Source organism: Balaenoptera borealis (genome assembly GCF_965194805.1).
Source record: "Balaenoptera borealis genome assembly, chromosome: 16".
In the NCBI taxonomy this organism is placed as follows: domain Eukaryota; kingdom Metazoa; phylum Chordata; class Mammalia; order Artiodactyla; family Balaenopteridae; genus Balaenoptera; species Balaenoptera borealis.
In genome coordinates, this window is record NC_138872.1 from 58,272,978 (window position 1) to 58,300,699 (window position 27,722).

The following is a 27,722-nucleotide window of genomic DNA, read 5'->3' on the forward strand; positions in this document are numbered from 1 at the left end:
GCCTCTTCCATCTACTAGCTGAGTGGCTTTGAACGTGCTTCTTAATCTTCTCATAACTCAGTTTTTATCATGTTTAAAATGGGCAAAACCATGCACCTCGTATTGCCGTTGTTGGAATCAAATGAATGCAAACCACCTGGTGTAGTTCCAGGTCTTTTAAAAAATCTATTTTTATACGCACCTATTATAATAGAGTATATTTTATACTACATTCTATTATTATTGTAGAGATACCACTGTCATCAGTGATACAGGCTATTGTTGTAAAGGATTGGGCACATTCAACCGACAGCATCCCTGGACTCACTTGATTTTGATGAACTTCCGACACGGCACAGTGTTCCTCACACACGTCTCAGTCAGCGGGTCTATGTCTTCCACGATGACAAAGGGGGCCTCCTCCAGTGTGACGATGCTCAGATGGTTGTCGTCTGGCTCACAGTCCGAAAAGGACTTGTACCTGGGCCACACGGCGTGCCTCAGGCTCAGGGTCTGGTTCTCCCACTTGCCCACCTGCAGTATAAAGAGAAAGACACACCTGTGCTTTCCTGCACCACTGGCTTCCAGAAAGGTGAGTCCTCCCCCGTAAGAGGTATGGGAGAGGAACCCCATCACCTTCAGGGCTTTTCTGCTACCTACCTCAGTGTACACTTCTGTTTATATGCTAAGAAAGATGGGGACAAAGGGAAAGCAGAATACTGGGCAGCTCCCATGCCCTGGACTCTCCCCAGACTAATAAATATGGGGGTGGTGCCTAAGCACTGATGCCGTTGGAGATCCCCAAGTGAGTGTGATGTTCTGCCAGAGCTCAGGACCACTAATGTCATGAAAAGAGCAAGGACTTTTAGAATCAGAGGTCTAGGCTTGAATCCCCACATCTGCCACTTACTAGCTGTACAGCCCCAGGCAGGCTTTTAATCACCATGAACATCTGTTTTCTCATCTGTAAATAGACACAGTTCCACCTACTTTATAAGGATGTCGGAGGAATTAAAGAAGGCAATTCGAGAAAAGCATACAGGGCAGTGCCCAGCACGTAGTAAGGACTCCAAACTCTCCCTTTTAAGTATAGAAGAGAGTCAGTGAGAGGGAGAGAGATTTAAAAAGTGCTAAGAAAGAGAAAAAGAGGCAAGGGGAGAGGAAGATGAAGAACAAGAGCAGAAAAGAGGGAGGGCTGGCGGGAGAGACAAACACGGGGGGGGGTGGAGAGCGGGCGAGCAGACGAGACGCTCCCTTCAAGCTCAGACATGGTTCTGTTTAAGTTGAAATTCAGGTGAGTTTTTATTAATTCAGCACAGAGTGGAGACTTTTACTGCTTACTGTACATCAAGACCTGTCGAAACAGAATCGATTGTGTTCCCTCTGAGCAGCTGTCGGCATCTCAGTGAAATCAAATTGAAGGCTGTATGTTTTGAACCTTAATTTTATTTGACAGCTTATTGGCACTCTTCGCGTACACACGGGGAGAAAGCTGCCCCCAGCATTGCACTTTCTGCTTCCTCCTCCTGCTCCCACGTGCGATTGCTCGACACCACAGGTCAGCGCTTTATTTGTAACACAAACCTCAAGGAAAATACCTCTGAAGACCTAAGTGCCAAGTCCAGCCTTGTCTGTGTTGATGTGACCGACTCACCTCTCCTCCTGTAATGTAAGTGTCACCAGAAATGAATCTCAGGCCCTTAAAGAGAATTCAGACACGCTGGACACCAGGAGAGGTGATAGGTGGCGGGAGAGAAGGCAATCAGTGCTCTGGAAGATGACATCATCATTCGGACTGGAAAATGTTTGCTGCTTGTAGAGAAACATGCCGTGTGGCCAATTACAAAACTGTCCAGCTTCACTGATACCTTCCTTTTTAAGTTAGGAAGGGCAGTAGAGTAATTTGGTCAAGCAAACACGTTCATCTCCTCATGCTGTGATGTAACACAGGCTGGAGAGAATGTGGAGCCCATCAAATTCTTAATTCGTTCAACATAGATTTATTGAACACCAGCTATGTGCGTGCTGACACCAGCCCAGGAACAATGAGGGATAAAACAGAATGATTCCTGCCTTGTTGTAACCATCAGTCGGCTGCCGGACAAAGACCAAGCCAATAATAATAAACATGCAAATAGATAAAGAGATATCCAAACTCTTCCTTTTGGAACATGTTATACCCATCTCTTTCTTTTTCATCTCCCTTAGAAAACTCAAACATAGCCTTCAAAAGAGCCTGGGCAGTTCAGTGGGTAAGACGACAATGGCTTTTGGAGTCACACAGAACTAAGTGCTAATCCTGGCTTCACCCATTAGCTGAGCAGCCTTGGGAAAGTTGCTTAACTTCTCTGAGCTTTGCTTTCTCTATCTGTAAAATGTGGATTGCAACAGGATATGCTTTCAGAACTGTAGTGAGATTTGAATGAGCCAAAAATGTCCTTGAAGCATTGAGCACAGAACTTAACATGTAACATACATGGCAGCTGCTATTATTTTATTATTGTAGGTAGCATTTAAGATATAGCTCAAATATCACCTAATCTGTAAAAGCATTCCTGTCTTCCCTGGTAATAGAGAACTTTGCTCCCATCTCCACCACAGCATTTGATACTATACTTATAACAATGTCACTTTTGAGCATGTCTGTGTAGTCAGGAAATGTGCCAATATTACCACTTAGTTTAATCTTACAAATTCCATGTGGTAAGGATTATTATTCCAGCATCACAGTTCAGCAAACTGAAGAACAGAGAGATTATGTAAACTGCCCAAACTTGCACAGCTAGTAAGTGGTGGATCCAGAGCTATACCATGGAACTATGTGAATCCAAAGGTGCTTTCCCACTAGTGTTTCTATTAATTGATCTGCAGTAATCATGTTATTGCTCCAAGACCCTTTCTTCCTTGCGGAGACAGCTCCTCAAGTCCTAAGGTAACATAAATAGAGGCAAAGCCCGTTTAGCCAGCAGAATCTTTGGTGATGTCACTGACCATGTCACATACCCTACACCATGGGAGGCAGGCAAAGGTTCCAGCCCAAGGCTGACTCATGGAGAGAGAGGCTGCAAAGGTTTATGAGTTCCCAGAGTGCAATAATTTCCTAAATCTCCTCTAAGTTCCTCTCTCCCTTCCCAACACGTCTAAGTAAGCACCCATGGGTCAGCCAAGGAGGGTGGAAGCAAGTGGTGGGTGGGAAAACTTGATTAGGAGCTGAAGCTTCTGTGTAAACATTGCCCTAGATCCTGAGAGCTCTTACCTCCTTCTCTGAGGCTGACAGGCTCCTGTTCCAAATGCCAAAAATCTCAACTCCAGGATTTTATATACCAGATAGGGGAGAAACAGACATCCTTCGCTTTCCCCTCCTATGTTCCTATTTACAAAGCACTATAACTGAGTCTGGAGTCTGTAGACAGGCTTAATAGAGATTCGTTTACTCCATAAATATTTACTGAGTGGCTACCAGGTGCCAAGCACTGTGCTAGGCACTAAGGGTACTGTAGTGCAAGCAGCACAATTTTTACTTGCAAGGAATTTTTACGCTAATTGGGAAGACAAACATGAGTCAAATAACCACATAAAAATATACATCATACAAACTGGGAGGAAGAAATAAAATGCGGGTCTAAGACTGGAAAAAGGGGGAAAGAAATCACAGAAGTCTTCCCCAAGAGGTGGCACTTAAGCTGAGACTGGAAATCCAAGATGAGTGGATGAGGGGATAGAGGGAACAGAGGAAGGAAGAGCCCTGCAGGCTGGCAGGGGCCAGAGGATGCAAAGCCTTGCAGGTCCAGTTAAGGAGTTGAAATTTGCCGTTAAGAGTTAATCTAGTCCGTTATCCAGAATGGAAAAAGAAATGAAGAAATCATCATGAACATGGGTCCATATATAACTTGCCCAAAAGTGGAAGCTTCTTGCCCCCTCCATTCTTCTTTTTTCTTTTTTTATTATGGAAAAATGTTAACTCATACAAAAGTAAAATACTAGAATGTATCTCCATTTTCCCATTATCTAGCTTCATTAATGACTAACTCATGGCCAATCTTGTTTCATTTATACTCCCAACCACTCCTCCCATATTATACTGAAGGAAATCTCAGACATCATAACATTTCATTCACAAATCCTTGATTTGATTTAAATACCTAATTTTCATTTGCTTAACAATATTATACCTCAACAACCTATGTGTTTGTGTATATGTTTCACTCATTAGATTGTGATTCCTCAGCCTAGCAGGGATATATATATATATATATATATATATATATATATATATATATATATTATATTATATATATTAATATATATGTATATTAGTTGGTTTCTATGCCCACAGCTTCTAACTCAGGGCCTGGCACAGCTGGATAGGTATTGATGGAATGAATGAACACACCACACTTAGCAGAGTATGTAACATTAGATGACAGTGGTTTGTATCTGCTAATCCCAAACTCCTAATTTATCCCTCCCTCTCTTTCCCTTTGGGTAACCATAAATTTCTTTTCTATGTCTATGAGTCTATTTCTGTCTTGTAAATAAGTTCATTTGTATCTTTTTTTTTTAGATTCCACATATAAGTGACATCCTATATCTGTCTTTCTCTGTCTGACTTGACTTCATTTAGTACGATAATCTCTAGGTCCAGAGATTATTAGGCACTATTCTTAGCACTATTTTAATTCTTATAAACACCCTATACACAAGAAGAAGGTGTGGGCAGATGATTTTTATCTCTATCATGAATTTTGGACTTGAAAACAGTCCCAAATTCCCCCAACTAGGCTGTGTGGGAGAAGAAAAAAAATCTTTACCTTCAAAATACACTGAATTTTGGTGATAAACCTTTAAATGTTTTCAGCAAATAAACTGAAGTTTTGAGAACAAAGAAAAATAATTGACCGCTAATGGAGAAAAGTGATTTTGTTAAAAGAAATGTAGAAAGGGGAAATTAACTTTGCAATGATTTTTTTATCTGTTCTTATTAATAAAATTTAAATGCTGCGCTTTTAGAAAGCGAATTCCTCTTCAGCTCCTAGGAAGTGTTTTGTGACAGCGCAGTGATTACTTATCAAAACGTTCAGCCAATATTTTCTCAGAGCAAAGATAATTTCATCTCCAGAAACTGTCATAAGTTAATATTCATCCCTTAAGGTCTGGTTAAATCCATAGCGATGTCACAGAGGCTGCAAGAGGCTGGAAGAAACGAGGTTAATAGATGCTTGTGACTCTCCTTTCAAAGAGGTATGAGTGCTTGATCGTATTTGATCTATTCATGAAATGCTTACAAAAGACAGTTAAAATCACCTCACAACTGTTCTCTCCCAAGCCACTCCCTAAAAGCGTATATCTAAACACCAAGATCATAGATCCACCTCTACTCAAATCCTTCCATGACTCATACTGCTCACAGAACCAATCAGACTCCTCTTACATTAATGGACCCTACAGTATAGGTCCCATCAACCTCAAAACACTCTCTCCTCTCTCTCTTTCTATCCCTTTTTTGATTTCTCTTTTGTACACCCTATACACACCCTCACACTAAAACATATACATCTACACCTTCAAACACACATACGCTTACACCTACACATACTCACACATGTGTGTACGTATATATGTATATGCATATGTGTATACAGTTAACCCTTGAGCAACGTGGGGTTTAGGAGCACTGACCCTTCGTGCAGTCAAAAATTCGTGTATAAGATATAGTTGGTCCTCCATAACCATGGTTCCTCCATATCTGCAGACTCAACCCATGGGGGATCATGTAGTACTGCAGTATTTACTACTGAAAAAAATCCACATATAAGTGGATTCAAACCCGTACACATGCACACATATATGTATCATATATTTATACATCTATACATAAACACACAGCTACACTCATACCTACCTGAATTCACAATACACACATACATACACTCACCTCCACACACGTACAACTACACATACACACATGCCTAACACACACCTACACTCACACCTCTACACACACGCACAATACTAAGCCACCATGACGCATACACTTTTCACTCTCACCACACACACCCTGAATGACACCCGTTTCCCCGCCTTTGCCTGCACTACTTCTACGTGAAATTCCTCTCCTTCTCATCTCCACTGACTGAAATCCTACCCATTCTTTCCAGGCACAGCTCAAATACCGTCTCTCCCCTGCAGCTTAATACTCCAGCTGGAATGCGGTTTTGAGCATTCTCTTTTTCCCTTGAATTCTCTCGCTTGTTCATTCATGAGCTCAATATACATGCATCCAGGGCTTTACACTGTGCCAGGCACTGCAGGAGGCTCTGGGGTACAATTGTGAACAGTGCAGGCTGGTCCCAGTGCTCAGACTTTCCAGTCTGGTTAGAGAAGAGGAGTTAAAGCACACTGGCCATGAGATAACATGAGATAATAAATGCGGTAACTGCCATGCTGGGGTGCGCACAGGATACTACTGGAGCAGAGAGCTTCCTGCTCGGCAAGGAAACCAAAGATGCTTCTAAAGGAACTGACCAGCAGAGTTGGTGCGTGGCTTGCTCCGGAGTTCTATCTTTGTTCGTTGGGCAATGGACTTGTGTAGAGGGATGGGGATGGGGATTATTGAAGATTTGTAATCAGAGGAGGGATACAATCAGTCTGACGTATTAGGACACTTCTTCCCAGTGCAGTGCAGAGAAAGGGTTTGTGCCTAAAAGATTCTGAAGGCAGAGTGATGGGTCAGGAGGCAGCTGCATTAATCTGGATGAGTCTGGCATAGGGCCGCATGGGGAGGGGGCATGAACTCACAGGATCCCAAAGTGGTGGAATCAATACAACTTAGAGACCGACTGTGTAACTGTACGGGGGTGGGGATTAAGGGCTCAGTTTGCCCTGTATTATAGAATCTCTGGCCTGGCCAGCCTTTCACACAACATGACCCACATCGGCTGTAGTACAGTGTTCACCACATTCCAGTTCAATAAATATTTGCTGAACTGAACTTGATTCAGATGGCAGCACGGCATCAATTTTTACTCAGAATTCAAAGTTAAGAGAGGAGAGTCGCCTGTTTACTCAGATTCTCTCCTTGGAGACAAGACAATAGGGATTGAAAAATTAAAAATCAGAGATGAAATTTATTAAAACCGACAGTGAAAGCAGAGTTCACGCTGCCTGTGCTCCAGCTTGGCTGGCCCTGGTTAGCTCACCGAGTGATTTCATAACCAAGGGGGAAACAGGTCTTAAAACAAACACTTCACATGTGCAAAACACCGGAAAACATCTCACTCCAGATAATAAGCAGGGATTTACTCCCAAGCTGGAGAAAATGTGAGTAATTAACTCTTCAGGAAGATGAATTTCAGGAGAAAAACAAAGCAAACAGGAGGCCAATTTCTCTCCACCTGAAATATAAAGTCTTCTAAAGGACATAAGATAAATGTCCATGAAGGAAATTTAAAATGACTTAAAGTCCATATTTAGCATAAATAGCGTCACCGGTTAGCATCACTTCCATGCCTCTGCATGCAAACGCAGAGCTAATAGCAGGTTTACACATGAGTAATTTTGTGTCTTCGGTTGCTGCTCGAAGCCAAAAGTAGATCTGAATTTGATTGACCTGGAAGCTACTACAAAGATGTCTGAGACACAACCCTGACTTGATATTAAGTTGAAATGTGCTCTATCTGGAGTAGTTTGCAGTTGAGTCTAGTGATTTTTTGTGAATCAAGACCTAATCTAAAGTTCGTTCAAGACAGCTAGAGTCTGCTGAAACCAGATGTCACATTGCACCCCAGATTTCCCCTGCATGGTATATTCAAACAAGCTTCTACAACAAAACTGCTGAAAAGCAGGTGTGGACCAAACCTACTTTGTCTTCAGTGCCTTGGCGTCTCAGATGGCCACTGGCAGAGTGAAACTAAGAATTGCTTTTCAGGTGTTAAAGTAAAGCACCTGCTTCCTTTGAATGCACTGTCTTAAATGCAGTTACTGAAGGTAGTGGGAGTATGAGACTTTAGCAGGAATAAGAACCTCTCCTTGCGGGTTGATTAAGAATGCAGACTCCAAGGGGAAAGAGGGCGGAGGGATAAATTAGGAGTATGGGATTAACAGATACACACCATTATACATAAAATAGATAAACAACAGTGATTTACTGTACAGCACAGGGAACTATAGGTCAATATTTTGTAATAACCTATAATGGAAAAGAATCTAAAAATACACATATATAAATAACTGAATCACTTTGCTATATACCTGGAACTAACACAATATTGTAAATCAACTATACTTCAATTAAAATAAATGAATGAGTGAATGAATGCAGACTCCTAGACCGCTGGAGTGTATGCATCAGTAAATGTGGGATGAGGCTTGGGAACCTAACTTTTTAACCAGGATCCCAGCTCATTCTGTTCTGGGTGATCTAAGAGGAGCACCTAAAGGGTCACACGTATGGCTACCAGCAGGATTAAACACAGCAGAAGGAAAAGATGGGAATCTTTCTTCCTGAGTTTCTTATGTAACCAGTAGCAATTGCCAGCAGATCTAAATGAGCTGAATCAGCTACTAGAGCCTTAATTAAATTCCTCTCAGTTGAAATTTCAGAATTGCCTGATTGTTATACAGCTCACATTGGAGCAGTTGATTTTTTTCCTCCTATAATAACTGTTCTCAGGATAATCTAATGTCTTTATGGATAACGGCATCGGCTGTCTTAGGACTCAGCACTGATCTGGTAATTCATGGAGACGCGTTTTGATCACCGTTATTTCCTCGAACAACCTGCCTATTGCTTCCATTCTCCTCTTGAGGTTCATTCAACACGAGAAGAGCCCAATGCTCGTTCAAGCTCAGATTTAAAAGTGAAAGTCTCTGGAACAATGAGCCTCCATTTTCTTCAAAAGTTCATTTATTATCTCCAGTTCTACAAAGTTCCTCTGTTCCCAGGTCCCTGGGGATGGAGAGAAGTTCTATTTCTTTGGTTTATTTTTAATTATTTACATGATCTTAAAAAGTGATGTGTCCCGGTCATTAGCTAAACAGTTAATAGCGTTTTCTTTCTCTCCTTTGGCTCCATGTTGGAATCATTTAACATTAGAGACTTGAAAAATCAGCAAAAAATAAAAAGGAGCCCTCTCACAATTACTAATTAATTTTTGAACCCTCTCCTGGGAGTCCTTCATTATGTAACTTCTGCATCAGTCAGCCCTCCAATGGGCTGTAATAATTATTAAATAATGAATAAGTATAACAACTGGCATGTCTTGAGACACTGTGACCACCCCAACATGCACGTTCTCATTTTACCCTCACATCCCTGTAAGGAAAACGTCATCGTTACCCTCATTTTATAGATTGGGAAACTGGGAGCTGACGTGACTTGCCCAAGATCAAAAAAGCAAGAGAGAGCAGCTGGAGGCTGAGCTCAGGCCATCTGACTTGAGAGACTGGGGTCATCACCACTGTTTGATATTCCCAAGGTTGCCATCAGATTTGCTCTGGGAAATATCAAGGCAAACAAGGGAAATGAGGGAACATTCTACGGATCAACTGGAAAGACCCCGCTGCGAGTAGCGATGCCCCGAGGAGCTGGGATACCTGAGCTCAGCCTCCCCAGATGCATGGCCTGTCCCCTTTGGAGAGGGGCAAGTGCTCTCTCCCTGTGAAATACAGGAGGAGGAGGAGAGAACAGCCAGACATTGCTTTCTTGTGGTTTTCTTTCATGTTTGCCAGTTATTTCCTCAGTGTACCTGTGACTTGATTCTTCTAAGGACCTTGAATTCCACCCTGGGTCATGTCTCTGACAGCAGCGCTGCAGTGAGCCCTTGCAGGCTTGAGGTTGCTAACATCGACATCCAAAAGGCGATCAGAATAATAGATCAGGGAAAAAATCAGCCGCTCAAATGCGAACTGCGTGACAATTAGGTAATTTGGGGATTTCAACCAAGAGGAATGTAATTTAGGGCTCTAACAGCTGATTAGACTTTTTCTTCGCCTCTGTGGTAATCTCCATCCATTACGTAAGGGGCCTTAGAAGGGAGGATTCCATCTTGCCTCTGTCACACGTTGTACCTGAGATGCTGACGGCCAAGACGATGTGACTCTGTTTACATTGCTGCATCTGTTATCATCAAAATTTGGACTTAAACTTAGTTGAACTCCTGAAAAGGCTGTTGCCTTGGCGAAGAAAACCAGGATGCCTATAGGTCTGCAAAAACACTTCAGGAGGAGATGTGAAGGAAAATGGGACAAACACAGGACCTGGAGTGGGGAAGGATAAGCACCTAATACTGGACGAGAACTTGACCTAAGGACAGTCCTCTATTATAATAGTAGTGATAACCACGATTATTTTTTTAACACCTTTGCAAAGACAATTTAGAAATACGGAAAAGGTTTTTCTTTTGACCTTCTAATGTACTTTTCTGAGTAAATTTCAAAGATCAGTGTAGTTTCTACTTGTAAGATAAATGAAATACCATTTGCAATCCGGCAGAGTAAATAGCTCTTTCTTGAATATTTACTGGAAGGATATTTAGCAGCTCTTTGCTCCCTTGGCAGAGTTGGTAAGAGTTAGGAGGTAGTCAGGAGCCCTCCAGAGCTGGGCTGATAGCTGAGAGGGCCCTTCATTCGTTGGGATTATCAAGTCATTCTTACCAGCCCGAAAATCATGACAAGGCTGGATATGAATACAGGAGTGACTCCTCCTCTTACTCTTGGGCAACTTTTTTTTTTCCATGAAAACCTTGCAAAGTGGTAAAAAAACTGGGGGCTGAGTGTGTAACAATTTATAAAAGGAGATAAGTTCCAGGTAATTAAATTACAGACTAAGGAAGCAGGAGACTTCAATGCATCAAACCTGACTTAAGGGATAGAACGGGCCAAAGGCTCGTGGATTTCCTCACTCAGCATTATGTAAAAAAGCCAATTCCATTTGGATCTCAGCCTGAACATTCAAACTTAACCTCATTGACAGTGTCTGCAGAGTTTTAAAATAAGGTTATAACACCTGGGGGTATTGATCAGTTGCAAAGTATTTAATCCTCTCGACCGTGAAAAGTTATTGGGTTGTGAAAGTTGAAGGGTTTGGAACACTTGGTGTCAGGTCTCTGATGGGCATTTGTTCTTTCATATCTGGGGCAAAAGAATACATTTAAGTCTTTGAGATGGACGTTTTCCTCCTTCTAAATGAAAGGGCGAGCCAGGGGTTGGTGCCTGAGGCCCTGTTGGTTATTACAAAGATGCTAACGAAAGCGCTTGTGCATGGGTGAAATCCATCCCTGTGATGAAATGCACCCGGATCAGAATTTCAATTCTCCTTAAATAAGATGGTATTTTGACAGTCGTTTTTCTTTGCTCAGCTCGGGCCCCAAACTACTTTGCTCCAGGCTTGTCTGAGTCCTAAAGTATTCCAGTGAGAGGATCCTTTGAAACACTAAAGCCAACAGAAGATTTAATGGTGAGGGAACAGTAATAAGCTTAACCACAGCTTTGCCCACTGTTAAAAACATGATTATTAGAAGGCGGTGTAGGAGACAAGGATCCCCTTGGGATGGGCCAGATAAGACTTGCTATTTCAGAAAACTGAGCCTAAGTAGCCCTCCACTGTCAATCCAATTTCATCCAAACTGATTATCCGCATCTTGGACACTAATTAACAATGCCAGAGCCCCACAGAGTTACTCGGATGAAATGAAAATCTTGGTGACCATCCAGGGAGCTACTCCGCATTTCTTACTGAATCATACTGGCAAACTCATAGTTCAAAAGAACCCTAGACTTGGAGTCAGAAGACTCAAATTCAAGTTCAGTGATGATGCCTATGAGCTATGTCACCTTAGTTAAATCAAGACTTTTCAGATTCACACAAAGTATAGCCAAAGGTAGAAGCCCAAGATTCTTGTTGATTCTGAGTGTTAACAACCAATAAGCAAAGCTATTCTCTAGGTTTTCGGTCAGATAAGGTTGGATTACATTGACTCTTTGGTTAATCTACTCAACAAATGTTTATTGAGTGCTTACTATGTGCCATACACTGTCCTAGCACTGGTGATACAGCAGTAAATTGACTCTAAGCTGGGGACTGGCAAACTCTGTCCCAAGGGCCAGTGGTTTTTATACAGCCCATGAGCTAAGGGTGGATCTTATATTTCTAAATGGTTGAAAACAATGGAAAGAATAATATTTTGTGACATGTGAAAATGATACGATATTTGAATTTCCATGTCCATAAATAAAGTTTGATTGGAACACAGCCATGCTCATTTCCTTATATGCTGTTTACGGTTGCTTTCACACTAAAACAGCAGAATTTGAGTACTTGCCATCCAGACAGTATGGCCCGCCAAGCCTAAAATATTTACTAGCTGTCTTTTTTATAAAATGTTTACCAAGCCCTGATCTAAGTCTCTGTGTGTAAGCAACCCACCAACTAATAGGGAAAATAAAATACAATGCTCTCAGAATTAGTTATAAAATAAAACAGAAACTGAAGTAGATGCAAGGGAGCATCAGAAGTGGAAGAGGAGATCTGGTGAGAAAGGGGAGACCTTACGAGAGGAACGGCAATTGAGGGAAGCTGTAGAACAGGCAGAGGAGTTGGAAAATCAGTGTGGAGAGAAGAGACTTCTAAGTTGAACGAATAGCATGGACAAAAGCATAGCAGTTGAGCTTAAGGGACATGTTTGTGGACTAGGAATTTGCCCAAATTGGATGAAATACACAATGTACAAAGGGGATGAGAGAGAAAGAGGAATAAAGGGATACAGTGGGACAAGATTATAGAAGCCCCTGGATAGTAAGCTGAAATTGCTATGTGTACATTGCAATTTGGTTGCATTTGAGTTCAAACTGGCAATTGGCCTTGGGATCCCTTGATGACTTAGCACTTGGGGATAATACTGGTGACTTCATACATGTATGGTTGGTATTTATCAGCTCCCACATCTTTTGGAATTGTCCTATTTTCAAATGATTGTATCATTTCCTTCATGAATACATTCACATTTGCCAGACTATCTGGATAAAGTGAGAGGTCAGTTTATTGACCTTTCCTCTCCATAGGCCATCTCCAGCCCACTGCAGCCACTCACTCCCATGAGGAGAAATGCACTTAGAATTGCCTGATTCAATGATTCTCAACTTAGAAAGACCCACAGTGCTCTCACACTGCTATTCGCATGTCTCTTCTCCAACATCATTTTGGCCACGGTCCCAGGGCCCTCTCTTTCCTCCCAGTTGATCTGCTCATTCAAGCCTTCACCTCTTCCCCATTCCAACCCAGACCTCTCCATCTACCACATCAGTACATGTCCTGCCATATCCACAACTATCCTGCCCCCACTCTGTCCTCCTGTCACACCTCCCTGGTACCACCTTCTGCCAACTCAGTCAATCCAACCACTTCCTCACCTGAAAACCACCGAGTATAGGTGGAGAGCATCACGTAACCGCATAGATGAATACTCTTTTGAATGTGAGGACCCCGTCTCTGACCAAAAATTCTTTTCCCTTTTCCTGATTGGCCACCTTACATTCCCTAGGAAGTATTTCAAACTTTCACATCTGCCCATGAGAAAGTGCAACTCTGCCAGCTCCATCCTCACTTCCAGCTGATGAATCTGCCTCTGATTTCATGGTCTACGGACAACCTGCATACCTACAAACTTACCTGCCTTGGCACACATCTTCCTCCTCCCCTCCTCCACTGCTGACAGAGGCCTCTCTCCACTAATCCCGTCATCTGGGAGCAGGGCACAGTCCTCTTCTGCACCAACCTCTCCTCTAAAACTGGCCTCAACAAGATCGCCAGGGGCCCTCTCATCACTAAAGCTAACGGGTGCATCTATTTGACACTGAGACCCACTCCCATCTTCCTTGAGTCTCCCTGCCCTAGACAGTCATGATCCTACCCTTTCCAGGCTAGTTCCCACCTCTTTGACTTCTCTAGCTCCGCCAAAATGCAAGCTCCTCTTTTTCTGCACACGTTTTACATGTCTTGACCCTCCCTCCTGCCCTCAGACCTCCATGCTCAGGCATCGACTACTCACTCTTCTGTTATCATCTCTATGTTGACCATTCTCAGACATGGTTGTCTTTCACCAGCTCCTCTCTACTGCCTCCAGGAAACCTCAAACTCAACAGGCTCAGAGCAGAACTCATCATCTTACCTTCAATTTTAAAAAAAAATGCACAATTTTTCTCCCATGTGCCAATATGACTTCTTGAAATCTCAACCTTGGAAATATTCCTTAATTCACCCCTCTCCCTCCACCCTCATTTATATTGCATCAATTGCCAAGCCTTGATAGTTCTAATATTTGATTTTTCCTTGTCCACTTCTTCCTTAAGTCAGACCACCACTCAGTCCTGGTCCTCACCTGTCACTGGTTTCTGCCATCGCCTCAAGACTTGTCCCCCTGCCCCAGATAGCATTCCTCCCAGCCTATCCTCCAAGCTGCAGCCCAAGCCGTCACTCTAAATAGCTCTGCATATGTGATCATTCCACGCTCCCCCTTAAAGCCTTTGGATGGTTTCTCACTACACTAGGAATCAAGTGAACATGCCTGACCGTAGCCTAAATGATCTATCTCCTTCCCAGGCATCTCTAGCTCTCTGCATTCACGTCAGCCTCATTTCTGACAGCCAAATCCCTGTTCTACCCCTGCCCCCCATGCAGGGACTCAGGAATCCCCCAGCACTGATCACAGCCTTCTCAGCACGCTGAGCTCCCCTCTCAGTGGCAGGCATCCATACACGCTCCCCCCGCCCCCCCCCCGCACAGAAAACCCCTTCCCACTCTCTGCCTGGCACCCTCCTACCTGCACTTCAGAGCTCAGCCTAGAGAAGAGCTCTTCTGGGAAGCAGTCCCTGATGACCCCACACAACTGGCCGGGTGACCTCCTCTTTGCTTATCTCATCAAGTACCGTAAGTACCCAAACACCGTCCTGTCCGCCCCAGCGGGCTCCCTGAGGGCGGGGGGCTGTGCTCTTAGCATCCCTTACACCCAGCCCAGCGCCCCTCACAGAGTAAATACACAAACGTTTAGTAAGTAAACAACTGAATAGATCAATATACCAACATGTCTGCCATAACTATTATCCTCCTGTAATCACAACTTTGTCTTCTTCTGGTAATATGTACTGAAAAAAATGCCGATTTCGGAGTTGGCCGAACTCGAGCCTGAATATCAGCTCTTATGCTTACTAGCTGTGCAACTTGGCTACGTTTACTGTTTCCTTCATGGGCCTTAGTTTCCTCTTTCACCCAGTAAAGTGGGTATGATAAGAGTAATCATATCATATGATTGCTGTGAGAGTTAAATAAAATCATGCCTACAAAGCAGTTATTACTCTGTTTGCCACATGGTCACCATTGCTCAACCAATATTGGGTGTTTTATTATATACAGGGCTCTTGTAAGAATTACATTAATTCCTTTATGTGAAACGCCCAGCCTGGTCCATAGTAGGTATTCAGTCAAGGTTAATTCCATCCCATCTACAATGTGCAGGTCCTCTTGAGATTGAAGTTAAACTCTAAATGTAGGGCACAGACTATCTCCAGAACAGGAGAGAGCAAGGCATTAATTTTATCAAAACTCCAAGCCCAGGTCTTATATACCAAGATGTCATTTAGGAAATGCACTTGCTTTTTTCCCCCAAAGGGAGACAGATAAGTTCTTCACTTACTCTCTCCATTTTAGATAGAACTGATAGTGCCTATTAATATAATTCTGCACACAGAGAAGGTCTTGCCAAAAGCAGCCTGGTGTTATGTTAGCTCTATCAATAAATCCAAAGGCCTGACAATTATTTTTAATTCCATTTGCTGGCTTGAGGTTATGCACAATTAATGCATACTATTAATTTCATAACTATAAATGTAACCTAAGCTTTCTTGGATCTTTATGCCCCAAAATGAAACCTTATGAATGTACTTTTGAGTTCTCAACTGGTTAAGAAGCTGTACTGTGGGAAAAAAGAAAAGAAGTAGAAAAAGGAAATTTCAGATAAATTTCCAAGACACATTTGGAAGAATCATCCTGGCCAGAGTGCTAAATGTCATTATGAGGTTAATAATATAAAATCCCCAGAATTTATATAGCCCTTTGTGAGTTACAAGTTGCTATTTATTATCTCACTTCATTTGGCCTTCATTGCAGAGAGTCACATAAAGGTGGAGATATTATTACAATTTTTCAGAGCAGTAAACTAATGTTCATTCAAGTAACGTGGACCAGATAAGGAGAGCAAATAGGTGAAAGAACTAGAGACAGTTTTCTGACTGCTGGCCCAGGACTTGCTTAATTGCCTATATTTCAGTATTCAACTCCTTAAACAGGACTCAAAGAGAAAACAAATGCAATGATTGTTTAGTGTGTTCATCTTTAAACTTGAAGCCCAACTCCTCTGAGAAAAGAGAATGCCAGCAGTAGGCTTCCAGAAACCCACTCAAAATGCAAAAACAAACAAACAACAAGAAAAAAACTCTTGATAATTGTCGTTAAAAAATCCATACTGTACTTTGCATAATGGCTCCCATTTGTTAAAGTTTTTCTACTACGTACCAGGCCCTTTGCTGGATATTTTACATATGTTATTTATAATCCCCCAAGTTATGAAGTGGCTGGGTGACCGTGTTGCAATTAATTCACTTCTCCAGCCTCAGTTTTCTCATCTGTAAAATAAAAATAATTATGAAATCTACCATTTAGGGTTCTGGTGAACATAAAATGTGATAATGTATGTAATATGTTTGGCTCAGGGCCTGTGGCACAGTCAATGCTCAGAAATTGTTAGGCTCTTTGTTTCCACTATTTGGAATTATTATATATCAGAAAAACAAACTGCGTGCTTTTCTCACTTGTATCCTCTACCTCCCACAGCACTGGGTGATGTCCCCTGCATTTCAGAACTTGATTGAGGAAGATAACAGAACTTAGTGGTCAAAGCATGGGTTTCAGAATCAGAAAAATGGGGGTTCAAAACTCGGTTCAGATTCTTGGAAACTAACCAGTTCTTTGTATTCTTTAGTTTCCTCATTTATAGAACGGGGATAATAATAGTACCAATCTCATAAGACTTTGTGTGAATTAAGAGAGATCATGTATCTAAAGCTCTTTCTGACATACAGGAAGCATTTAATAAATGGTAGGATTAACATCCTTACAGAAACCCCACGGGGTAGGTATTACCATCGGCTCCGTTTTACTGATGGAGACACTGATTATCTGAGAAATACAAAGAATGGCAACTTTTCAGGGTTGACTTGGGTCTCAGAACTATCAACTCCTATGAAATTGATCAAACACCTCTCTCTCCTAAATGTCTCAGCTACTAACCAGTGCCAGGCTCAATGAAGCGGGAACGAGGGCATCAGCCCATTTCTGCTGACCATGGTGCTGACCTGGCTTTGCCTGCATGTACCACTCCCTTATCTTTAGACACTGATTTGGGATTTGGGCTCTGGATTAGACACATCTTTGTCTCCAACTTCTGTCCTGATTGATTTATAGTATAACTGGATGGGTGTCCCACATTTTTGAATCCTCATCCATTGTCAACAAGGTGACAATTTCTGAATGCAAAGGTCAGGGTGTCATTTTGGTAATGAAACTCAAATCCTTCTGTGTTGATTCGAGGCACCAACTCGAAAGCATCTGTGGAGAGAGATGTGTACAGTCCCTGCCAAGGAACCCTGGTCAAGTTTCTTACTCTGTCTGAATCTCAGCTCCTCACTTGTTAAAACAAGGTAAACGTTCCTGCTTTTTCTCTAGGAGGGGTGGTTGTCAGGATCTCTTATCCAAATCCAATTCTTGCTCTCCTTTTCTACCTCGTACCTGCCTGTCCTGTTTTCTTCAAACACACTTTAATCGTGGAAAGAAAAAATATGCCATCAGCTATAATCTGCTGCGCACACAGAGGCCAGTATGGTGGGGAATGATATGAAGAATCAGGTTTCTTCCAACTCAGACTGTCTGTTTCAACTTTAAAGTTAAACACAGCATAATCAAGGCGACATTGTTTTCTTCAAGTCATTTTACAACTCCCTTCAAGGGAATGAGAATTGATTCTCTTGTCTTTTCCCAACTTCAGGATTTTTTCCTCATATGATTTCCAATGGAGTCTTTGTTTGCACACTGAGAGAAATCAAGATGGTTCCGCCCCTACCTCCTTCCTTCTCAAACAGGTCCATTCCATCTTTCTAATTTGCAGAATTATAATTCAAATGGAAGGAAAGGAAAATAGACTCCAAGAACTCTATAGATATGATTGCAATGAGTTTTAAAACACATTTTCAAAAGACAACGGCTACAGATAATGAACGTATGACGGTGTAATGAGGAATGAACACACAGCATATTGCAGAAGTGGAGGGTGATTGACAGCTTTAAGTTTACAGAGGAATGCTGACTGGTTTTGCACAAAGATGCGAGAGACTGATTATGTGGCAGATTTTCATGCAACTCAGTAGAATGTTTTGGGCTAAAATCAGGAAGAGATGCCTGGTTCAGTGGGGAATCTTGTACCTCTAACAGCCCATCTTGCAAATACTGACAGCATGTCCACCATGCAGGGATGGGGGCTCCCAAGGTAGGTTTTCATAATTAAAGCAATCACAACCTTCACTATCAATATACAAAGAATCCCCAACTTTACCATATGGTGTCGTCAAAATAAAATTGACTTTATCATCTGACAGACCTGAGCTGGAATCTAGAAGTTGCCACTTACTTGCTTCTGTAACCTTGGGCCAGTCATCAATCTTCTCAGAGCCTCATTTTCTTTATATATAAACTGGGGAAGGGATGATAGTACTCATGTCAATATCTGTTTAAAAGGGGTCAAAGTAATGAATATAAAGCCCCTAGGCTATAACTACGACACAGAAATTATTATTTTTTATTATTAATTATTTTTAAAATGTGGGGAAATATATCAAGGGATCAGATAGCCAATTTTCTCGTTTTCAGCATCTAGAAAGCATAGTAAGTCTTTCACAGTTTAGAGATCAACACTCAAAATATTCAATCTTTTTCTATCTGCCTTTCTCTCTGGCCCAACCCAGGCTCCAAAGCCAAGAAAAACAGCGTAGTGGGAAGTGCAGCTTCTGCTGCCAATAGCACAGATGAGAAAACCAAACTGCAGCTATAGAAGGCAGCCTGACACAGCCACTTGTAGCCAGCAGCAGATTGCTGGGGTAGTACTCTTCACTGTTCTGCCTCTTTTCTTACAGACAAATGTCATTCCTGTCTGCACCATCAGCATGTAAACGAGGGAAATAACAAACATGACAGACACAATGCTAAGAAAGTAGAGAGCAGGTCCAGACAGCAAATCATGGAGGTCTGGTGGTTGTAGGTGGGTGGGAAGCAATCCAGCTGCAGCTAGCTAACTGGATAAATTGTGAAATGAGGAAACAATAATAAGGGGCTTCAAATGTTTGTGATTCAGTTAATAAAATGGGCCAAATGATCTTCACCCTTTGGATAACTCTTCTTCATCCTTTAGGACTCAGGACATATGTTAGCTCTTTCGAGGAAGACTTTTCTCATCCCTTTCCTAATACCCAGGCTGGGTAGGTGTCCTGCAGTGCCCTGGGCTTACCTCTACTATCAACACCCATCTATGTTGCAACTGAAAGTTCATTTCTCTGTCTCTCCCACTAGACTGTGACCTTCCTGAGGGCAGGGACATTGTATTATTCATTTTGGCTTCACCCACACCTACCCCCAGCCTGGCACAGAGTAGGTACATGGCAAACAGATCAGCAGTGGGTAATTGGGTGGGGGGTCGAGAGTGGCTGACCAGGTGGATGGTTGAAAGTTGGTTGGTCAGATGGGTTGATGGATGGATGAACGGACTGATGGTTTATCATATAGATAACTGATCATTGGATGATTGGCTGGGTGGACAGATAAACAAACATATAGATCAATCACATGGGACATTCATTGTTAATAATTAATGTATCCTAAAGAGTAAGATTTGAGTCTACATAAAGGGCTAGGTATTGTCATTCATTCCCTCCACTCAACCTCCAAGGAAGATAATATTCACAAGAATCTCTAGGTCCTTTATGAAAATTCCCATCATTCATCCTAGAAACTGTGTCAAGTGGCGGAATGAGCATTGGACTGGGAGACTCACAAGACCTAAATTTGAATATTTTCTCAGCTATTGAAAAAATGTCACTGAATATCTCCAGGTCTTCCCTACTCAACAATCAGAGAATACCACCTACATCATAGGGTTATCACTGTAGCTGAAATGAAATAATAAATATAAAGCCAATGTTGTAAGGTTTGGCTTATAATAGGTGCTCAACAAATGCTTACCATTTATTTGCCTTATATTCAGAGGATGTCTAAATTCAATCCCCTTACTCTACTCATTTTCAAACTTATTTTAGAAATTTTGTATCTTTTCCCCAAAAGAAAGCTTGCTTGGAGCACCAATATACCAATCAGATGAAGCTTTACCATCTCTGGCTATAGCTGGATCTTGTTTCATTAACCCCTATCCAGTCAGAGACCCCTGTGGCACTATGAAAGAAGCTAGCATTCCAGGGAACATAGTTAGAAAAAAAAACTTTCTCTTAGATAACGGAGGAAGTCTGTTCTATGTTCTGCAGCACTGAGACCAAAGCCTGGTGTTCATCCTCTCATTCTCTCCTTTCCTCCCTTCCTCCCTCCCTCTCTTTCCCCTCTATCACAGGAGCTCAGGGCTTTGCATTCACTTACAACACAGAAGAGTTGATGACCCAGTCAGAAAAAAAAAAATGGTTTTCATCTGTCTGTTCAGGACTTTCTAGAAATACTTCCAACTGAGAGGCTCTCTGAATAATTTACTCATCTGAGATCATTTCAATAATCTATTCACTCATTTTCATAATTGATGGCAAGGCAAGCTGTCAAGGCTTTAGCTTTTGTCTTACATTTATACCATCTGTCAGCTTAATTATGCCCCTTCACTCTCAGACAGCTTCCTTATCAAACTGGGTTTGTGAGTTGGGTAGAGATGGATACTCCAGATGACATACTGGTTGCTTCTGGTTCTATTGTAATACTGCTTACGTTCAAATTCTGCCTTCACCATTATATGACCTTGGGCAAGTCATTCATTCCACGTAGCTTTCAATTTCTCTCCTATAATATGGAGCTCTAATGATAACTGGAGCTGGCATTTACTGATCATCTACTATGTGCCAGTCAGTGTTCTAAGCACTTGACATAATATTTTGTTTAATTTTCCCAACAACCCTATGAGGTAAGTACTATTATTACCTCCCTTATATATATGAGAAAGTGCAGCGAATACTGTGATATTTAAGGGAGATAATGTATTGAAAACACTCTGCTTGGTGTCTGGCATATAACAGGAGTGTAAAAAATGGCAGCTGCTGCCATCATGACCCACCGTCAATCAACAGCACCATCATCATCATCATCGCCATCAATCATCTTTATCATCAACAGTCCCATCAAGGCATGTTCCCATAGAGATGTCTTTTCTATGAACTGCTTTTTTTAAATTTCAGAAATCTAGAAAACTATTAGCAGACTATTGCCTTGCAGAAAAGCATGATTCAACTGCTGTTCTTTTTGGAGTTAGGTTTGTATTACAACTGCAAGAAGGAAAGGAAGGAAGGAAGGAAGGGAGGGAGGGAGGGAGGGGGGGGAGGGAGGAAGGAAGGAAGGAAAGAAAGAAAGAAGGAAGGAAGGAAGGAAGGAAGGAAGGAAGGAAAGAAAGAAAGAAAGAAAGAAAGAAAGAAAGAAAGAAAGAAAGAAAAAGAAAGAAAGAAAGAAGGAAAGAATGAAAGGAAGAAAGAAAAAAAGAACCATGCAAGACAGAAACAGATACACATACACACACACAGACACACACACACATACAAGGAGGTGGCATCACTCATTTCAGTTTGATGTGTTAATTTGCTATAGACCTATTGTACTTTCCCCACTGTGACCTAACAAATTCTACCGTGTAGGTATTTAAAACAGTCACCATGCATAACTCTAGGGAAGTCAGAGGATAATTTTAAATCTTTTGTAATGGCTTAATTTTCCCTCTTTGTGGCTTACATCATTTGAGAAACTTAATGATCATTATATAAGGAAACAAATTAAATTTCACACAGCTTCTGCTAAGGTGGTGATATTACCAAACCCATTTTACAAAAGGGCACTTGATTTTAGCTGTGGATTTTGGAGAATAAAGGAAACAGAGAGAAAGGGAAAGAGGGGGAGAGGAAGGGATGAGAGATGAACCACGTCATTTACAGGCATGACAAATTTCTTCTGGAAGTACTCAGTCCAGAAATGCCTAAACACAAACCCATGCCTAAAAAAAATTTTTTTTTAAATCTTTCTGACTTCTCTCTTTCACGAATCTCTCAGCAAATCATACAGTCAGTGCCATGTGCTGTTCTGTTGCTGAAATTTCTCAGATGCCATTGCCACTGTTCTAGTTTACACCTACATTCCCTTTAACCTGAGCTACTTAAACAGCCCCTTAGAAAATTTCCCCAAGATCCATGCCAATCACCATTTTATTTTTGAAGTAGTTGTTTAGTTTTTATCTAAGAGAACAGGCTATGGGGTTCTTATCCTGGCTTAGCAACTTATTAGCTCTGTCATCTTGAGCAAGTTATTGAATTTCTCTGGGCCTTATCCCCTACATATGTAAAAGAGGGCAATAGTAGTATCTGCATCACAGTGTTCATGTGAGCATTAGATAAGTTTATATATTTGAATGCTTAGCACCCTGCATGGTGTATCATCAATACTAAACGAGTATTAGCTATTACTATTATTATTTTTATGTTGTTCTCCCATCTCAAGCTCTTCAACAGTACCCCAAAGGTGACTGAATAAAATCCCACAGTCTATAATTCAAATTCCAGTATGGTCCTTCATTCCCATAATTTCCCTTTAAACAATCTGCTTTCGTCTTCTATTGCCATGTAACAAATGGCCTCAAACATAGCCACTTGAAACAATGCTCCCTTATGACCTCACAGTTCTGTAGGTCAGAAGTCCAGCAGGGCTCAGCTGGGTTCTCTGCTCAGGGTCACATGAGGCCAAAACCAAGCTGTCACTCAGCTGGGCTCATAGCTGCAGGATCTGGGAAGAATCCACTTGCAGACTCATTCGGGTTGTTGGCAGAGTTCAGTTCCTGGAGGTTGTAGGACTGAAGTCCTTGTTTCCTTGCTGGCTGTTGGCCAGAGACTAAACTCATCTCCTAGTGGCCACCTGCTTCCCTGTCATGTGGCCTTCTCAATCCTCCAATCCAGCAGTCAGACAATTCCTGCTTATGCTCAAATCTCTCTGACTTCCTCTTCTGCTACTAGTTTCAGAAAACTCTCTACTTTTAAAAGGCCCGTGTGTAGAGAACAAACCTATGGACATCAAGGGGGAAAAGGGGGGGTGGGATGAATTGGGAGATTGGGATTGACATATATATACTAGCTAACATGTATAAAACAGATAACTAATGAGAACCTGCTATATAGCATAGGGAACTCTACTTCACTTTGTTGTACAGTAGAAACTAACACAATATTGTAAAACAACTATACACCCCCCCCAAAAAAAGGCCCGTGTGATTAGGTTAGGCCCAGCCTGATAACACTCCTTTTGATTAACTCAAAGTCAACTGAAAAACTCCTTTTGCTATCTAACGTAACAATCACAGAAGGCATATCTCATCATATTCACAGGTCATCCTCCTAGAAGAAAGGATTATAGAAGAGTGAGGGTCACTGGGGGTCATTCTTAGAATTCTGCCTACCATACAAGCTATGTTTCAAACACATTGAACTCTTTCTCAAATGAGCCTTGAGCATGCTTACCTCTGGACTTTGGCTTTCAATGGTTCTTCTGCATGGAATGGCCTCCCCACACATGTTCAGAAGGTCTCATCTGAGACCCTGCTCAAATTAGAAGTCCTCTGTATAGATGCCCTTGATCAGCCAGCCTACATGTAATATATCCCTTCTCCAAACATCATAGACTTTTATCAGAGCATCTTCTGTGGCACATTTCATACTGTCTTGCAATTACGAGCATCTCCTCATGCCCTATGACACTCTAAGGCAGGTCCATGTCTCATTGCAACCCTCAACAATGGCTTGCACATAGTAGGTACTCAGGAAATTTTGCTTGACAGAATAAAAGTGTGAATAAATTAGGGTTATATACCCCAAATTCAACCATCTCTGCTTAAGGGGGACAGATTTAACTAAAATATCAGTTATTCAATAACTCAATATTTGTTGAGGCCACACCAGGTGATAGGAACTATACTACATCCATAAACAACGTTTCACTTGGCACTGTTACTGTCTCATTCAGCAGAGATTACTCTAGGTGCTACAGGACTCCAATTTCCTTATTTCCTTTTCTCCTGCACCACTGCTCTTAAGCATTGCCACTAAGCTGTGTATTCCAAAGGAAGAAAGAGGCACAAAGACAGGAAGCAGGAAATCTTGATAGCCAGGATGACCTAGATGAAACCATATTTTCAAGATAACAAAGAGTAAATCCATGTCCTAAAGCAGTAGTTCTGTATCTTTAATGGGCATTGCTAGCGGAGCTTATGAAAAAGCAGAATCAGAAATGATTATTCTGTAGGTTTGAGGTAGTGCTAGTACTGCAAAAGTCTTAGTACCTTTACATCTTTCCCATGGTTACCGATATGGGTAGCCCACAGGACCACACATGTAAAATTACCACACTAAAAGATGTTCCTCGTTTGGGGAAGTTCATGAAAAAAAATCCTTTCATTCTTGTATCCATTCTATAAATATTTATTGAGTCACAGCTATTGAGCACCAGAGATACAATGGTAAAGGAAAAAGTGAAAACCTGAAAACAAACAGTATTCTCTCAGTGCTAGTCATAGCCAGAATTCATGGCTTCATCAATGCACTGCCATCGTTCTTCTAAGTAAAGCGAGCACATAGTAGAAGCCATAATATATTTCCAGCTGCTTGTAGGACGTATAAACAATGCACTTCAGTTTTAGCAATTCGCACAACTGTTCTATCAATTGTAACTTACTGGTGTCCTCTCAATTATAATTTTCCTCCGTGATTTCTTTAACGTAATCATTGGAGTATGTGTATGCAGATGCCAAGTATAATGTTTGCATAAATACTTCCACCTTTTAGCAGGATGAACCTTTTGGCAGATAACTGATATACACACACACATACACACAAGCAAACACACACACTAGAAATCTTCTGCACATGAGTTTCTTGAGACTCACCAAGCCACCTAGGTTAAATGTGGTGGGAAAGTGATGGAGGGGTAGTTAAAATACAATGATTTAGAAGTGAGAGAGTTACGACATTCTCTAATTAGAGACCCCACCATGGGAAAACTGCACCCCATGCATACACCATTGTGGGTGAAAGCCTCGATAGATCTGGTAACACACTGATAGGCCACAGCCAGAACTGGGGATCAATCTTAGCTTTTTCTAAGATCTCCTTTATCGTATCTGTACTAGGAATTCTTTAACTGGCATCTGCTTCATTATGCACAAAACACAGGAACAGGGTACAACCCCTTCTTCAGTGAGGAACTTCTGTAGAACAAAAAAGACGGCCTGTGAGACGTGATAAATGCTTATACCCCAAGTTCCAACTGGTTGGGTTTCAGTGAAATCTGCTGCATCCAGTGAGAATAAGGAGGTGGGTGTCACTCTAAGGATAGGAGGAACTCCCTTAATTTCTCCTCTAAAATATTGCTTTCCCACCAGCTGTAATTCAGTACAATGTAGGAATTAGGAATGCAGCCTGTGGGGTCAGGCAGTCCTCCATTCACATCCTGCTTCTACCACATGCAGGATCTGAGGCAGGTCCCTGGCCTCTCTGAACCTGAATATCCATTTATGAGGCAAGGATAAGAATACCTACTGTAGATGAGTTGTTGAAATGACTAAATGAGCTCATGGACATAAAACTCTCAGCATAGTTCTTGGTCTAGAGTAGCTCTTAGTAAATGGTGATTGAAGTCAGCATTACCAGCAGATTGTATAGAGGCCCTTCTAGGCATTAGAAATAGCACCTTGTGGTGCAGCCAAAGAAGCATGTGGAAGGAACAGACCTTTCCCTGATGGGGCTCACAGTCGAAGTGAAGATGAACGTGCAAGCAAATAATTATAATGCAAGCTGCTGACACTCTTAGGAGTTAGTATACAGGTCTGTACAAAGTGGAAAGGACACAGCCTGATTTGGATTATCCAGATGTAGAATCAATGGAAGGGGTGCCCTTGGCAAAAAGAGGGAAGTGTTCAAAGAGACAGGAACTGAGACAGAGAATGAGCAGACGACAAGTGACTATGAGGGCTTGGAGGACATTGGGAGGATAAGAATGAAGCTTTCTGTGCTGGGACATAGGAGAATAACCATATTTGAGAGAAGAAGATGGTGACTTTGGCTTTGGACAAGATGAAGTGGAGGTCTATGGGCTGTCCGTGTAAGGGAGTCCCGGGGCCAAGTCTGGAGATCAGGAGATCAGGAGATCTGGGCTGGAGAGAGGGATCTGGGAGTCATCACAGTGTGGCAAGCAACTGAGATCAAGGGCACCAAAGAGAATGCAAACAGAGTGGTGAGAATAAAGAGGGAAGCAGACGCATCAGGGAGATGGGAATGGGACCCTTCATTCAGGAAGACGTAATGATGGGTCTCCCTTTTGTCTTCTGGGGCATCTCTACCATCTTTAATTAGCGCTTCTCTAGAAAAGAAGAGGGTGGTTTTATTTTAATATTTATGATTTTTGTCCCATTCATGCTTGAAGTCAAAACTGCTTTAAAAACCTTTCTTTAAATCTCTCTCCCTCCCCCTCTCTCTTTCTCCCTCTTTCTTTCTCTCTAAATATATATGCTTTTTAAAGCTAGTCTGTATGTATGTTATATGCACGTGCATATACACACATATTTTTTTCATTTTAAACTGGTGTAACCCTAAAATGGTAAACAGAATTATTCCCAAAGCATTTTTTCAAGTAGTTAATAAGATGATTCAACATGGAGAAATCCAATCTTTTACTCAATGTCCCCACCTTCGTGAAGACTTACCCATTTGACCAAGTCAAGTCCACCCTTCTCTCCCCAGACATGGCTCAGTAATGAGCTACTTGAGGAGAGGGGTGGTATCCTATTCATCCTTGCCTCACTCTGGTGCAGATGGAATGTTGGCCATAGAGTTGGCCCACAGAGGGTGTTTATTGTATTGGCCTGGGCTGCCAATTGGCTTGTAACCAGGGTATTATTTTCAAGCATCTCTGGGAAGGCTTGGACCCACTAAGCTCCAATGCAGAGCAAAGCCATCGAAAAAAAAAAAAGGAGAGGCAGAGGGCATGGAAGTCCCAATTTACAAGAGGAAAGTCTGCTCAGACCTGAGTTCTGTGTCTGCTGAACACAAGCGGGCACTGTGCACAGCAGCGGAATAATCCACGCCAGCTGCACACAAAGGCCCAGCAGAAAGCACACGTCCCTCTAAGGGCTTGTCATGTTTTCCAAGACACCCTCACTACATGCTGCTTCCAGTGACTCCACTGAGTGACCTCAGAGATGAAAAGAAATCTCCTCTGAGTCCCAGAACAACAGCTCCCTCCTTCTGCAGAACTTCCCCTCTGCTGACCGGCTGTACCAGCATGTGCTGCTGGGGGACGGCTTTAAGGATAACATGACTGGTATCTACCTGCTCCACTGGCTTCCTCTTTCTTCGAGACA

General features: G+C 42.0%; 1 protein-coding gene across 1 annotated transcript in view; it reads right to left on the minus strand.

Moving 5' to 3' along the window:
- Positions 1–27,722, minus strand: part of GRIN2A (glutamate ionotropic receptor NMDA type subunit 2A) — a 387,714-nt gene that overhangs the window by 103,205 nt on the left and 256,787 nt on the right. Inside the window, exon 6 of the mRNA XM_082360749.1 lies at positions 308–513. Coding sequence (XP_082216875.1) covers positions 308–513 — 206 coding nt within the window. The remainder of the gene's footprint in view (positions 1–307; positions 514–27,722) is intronic.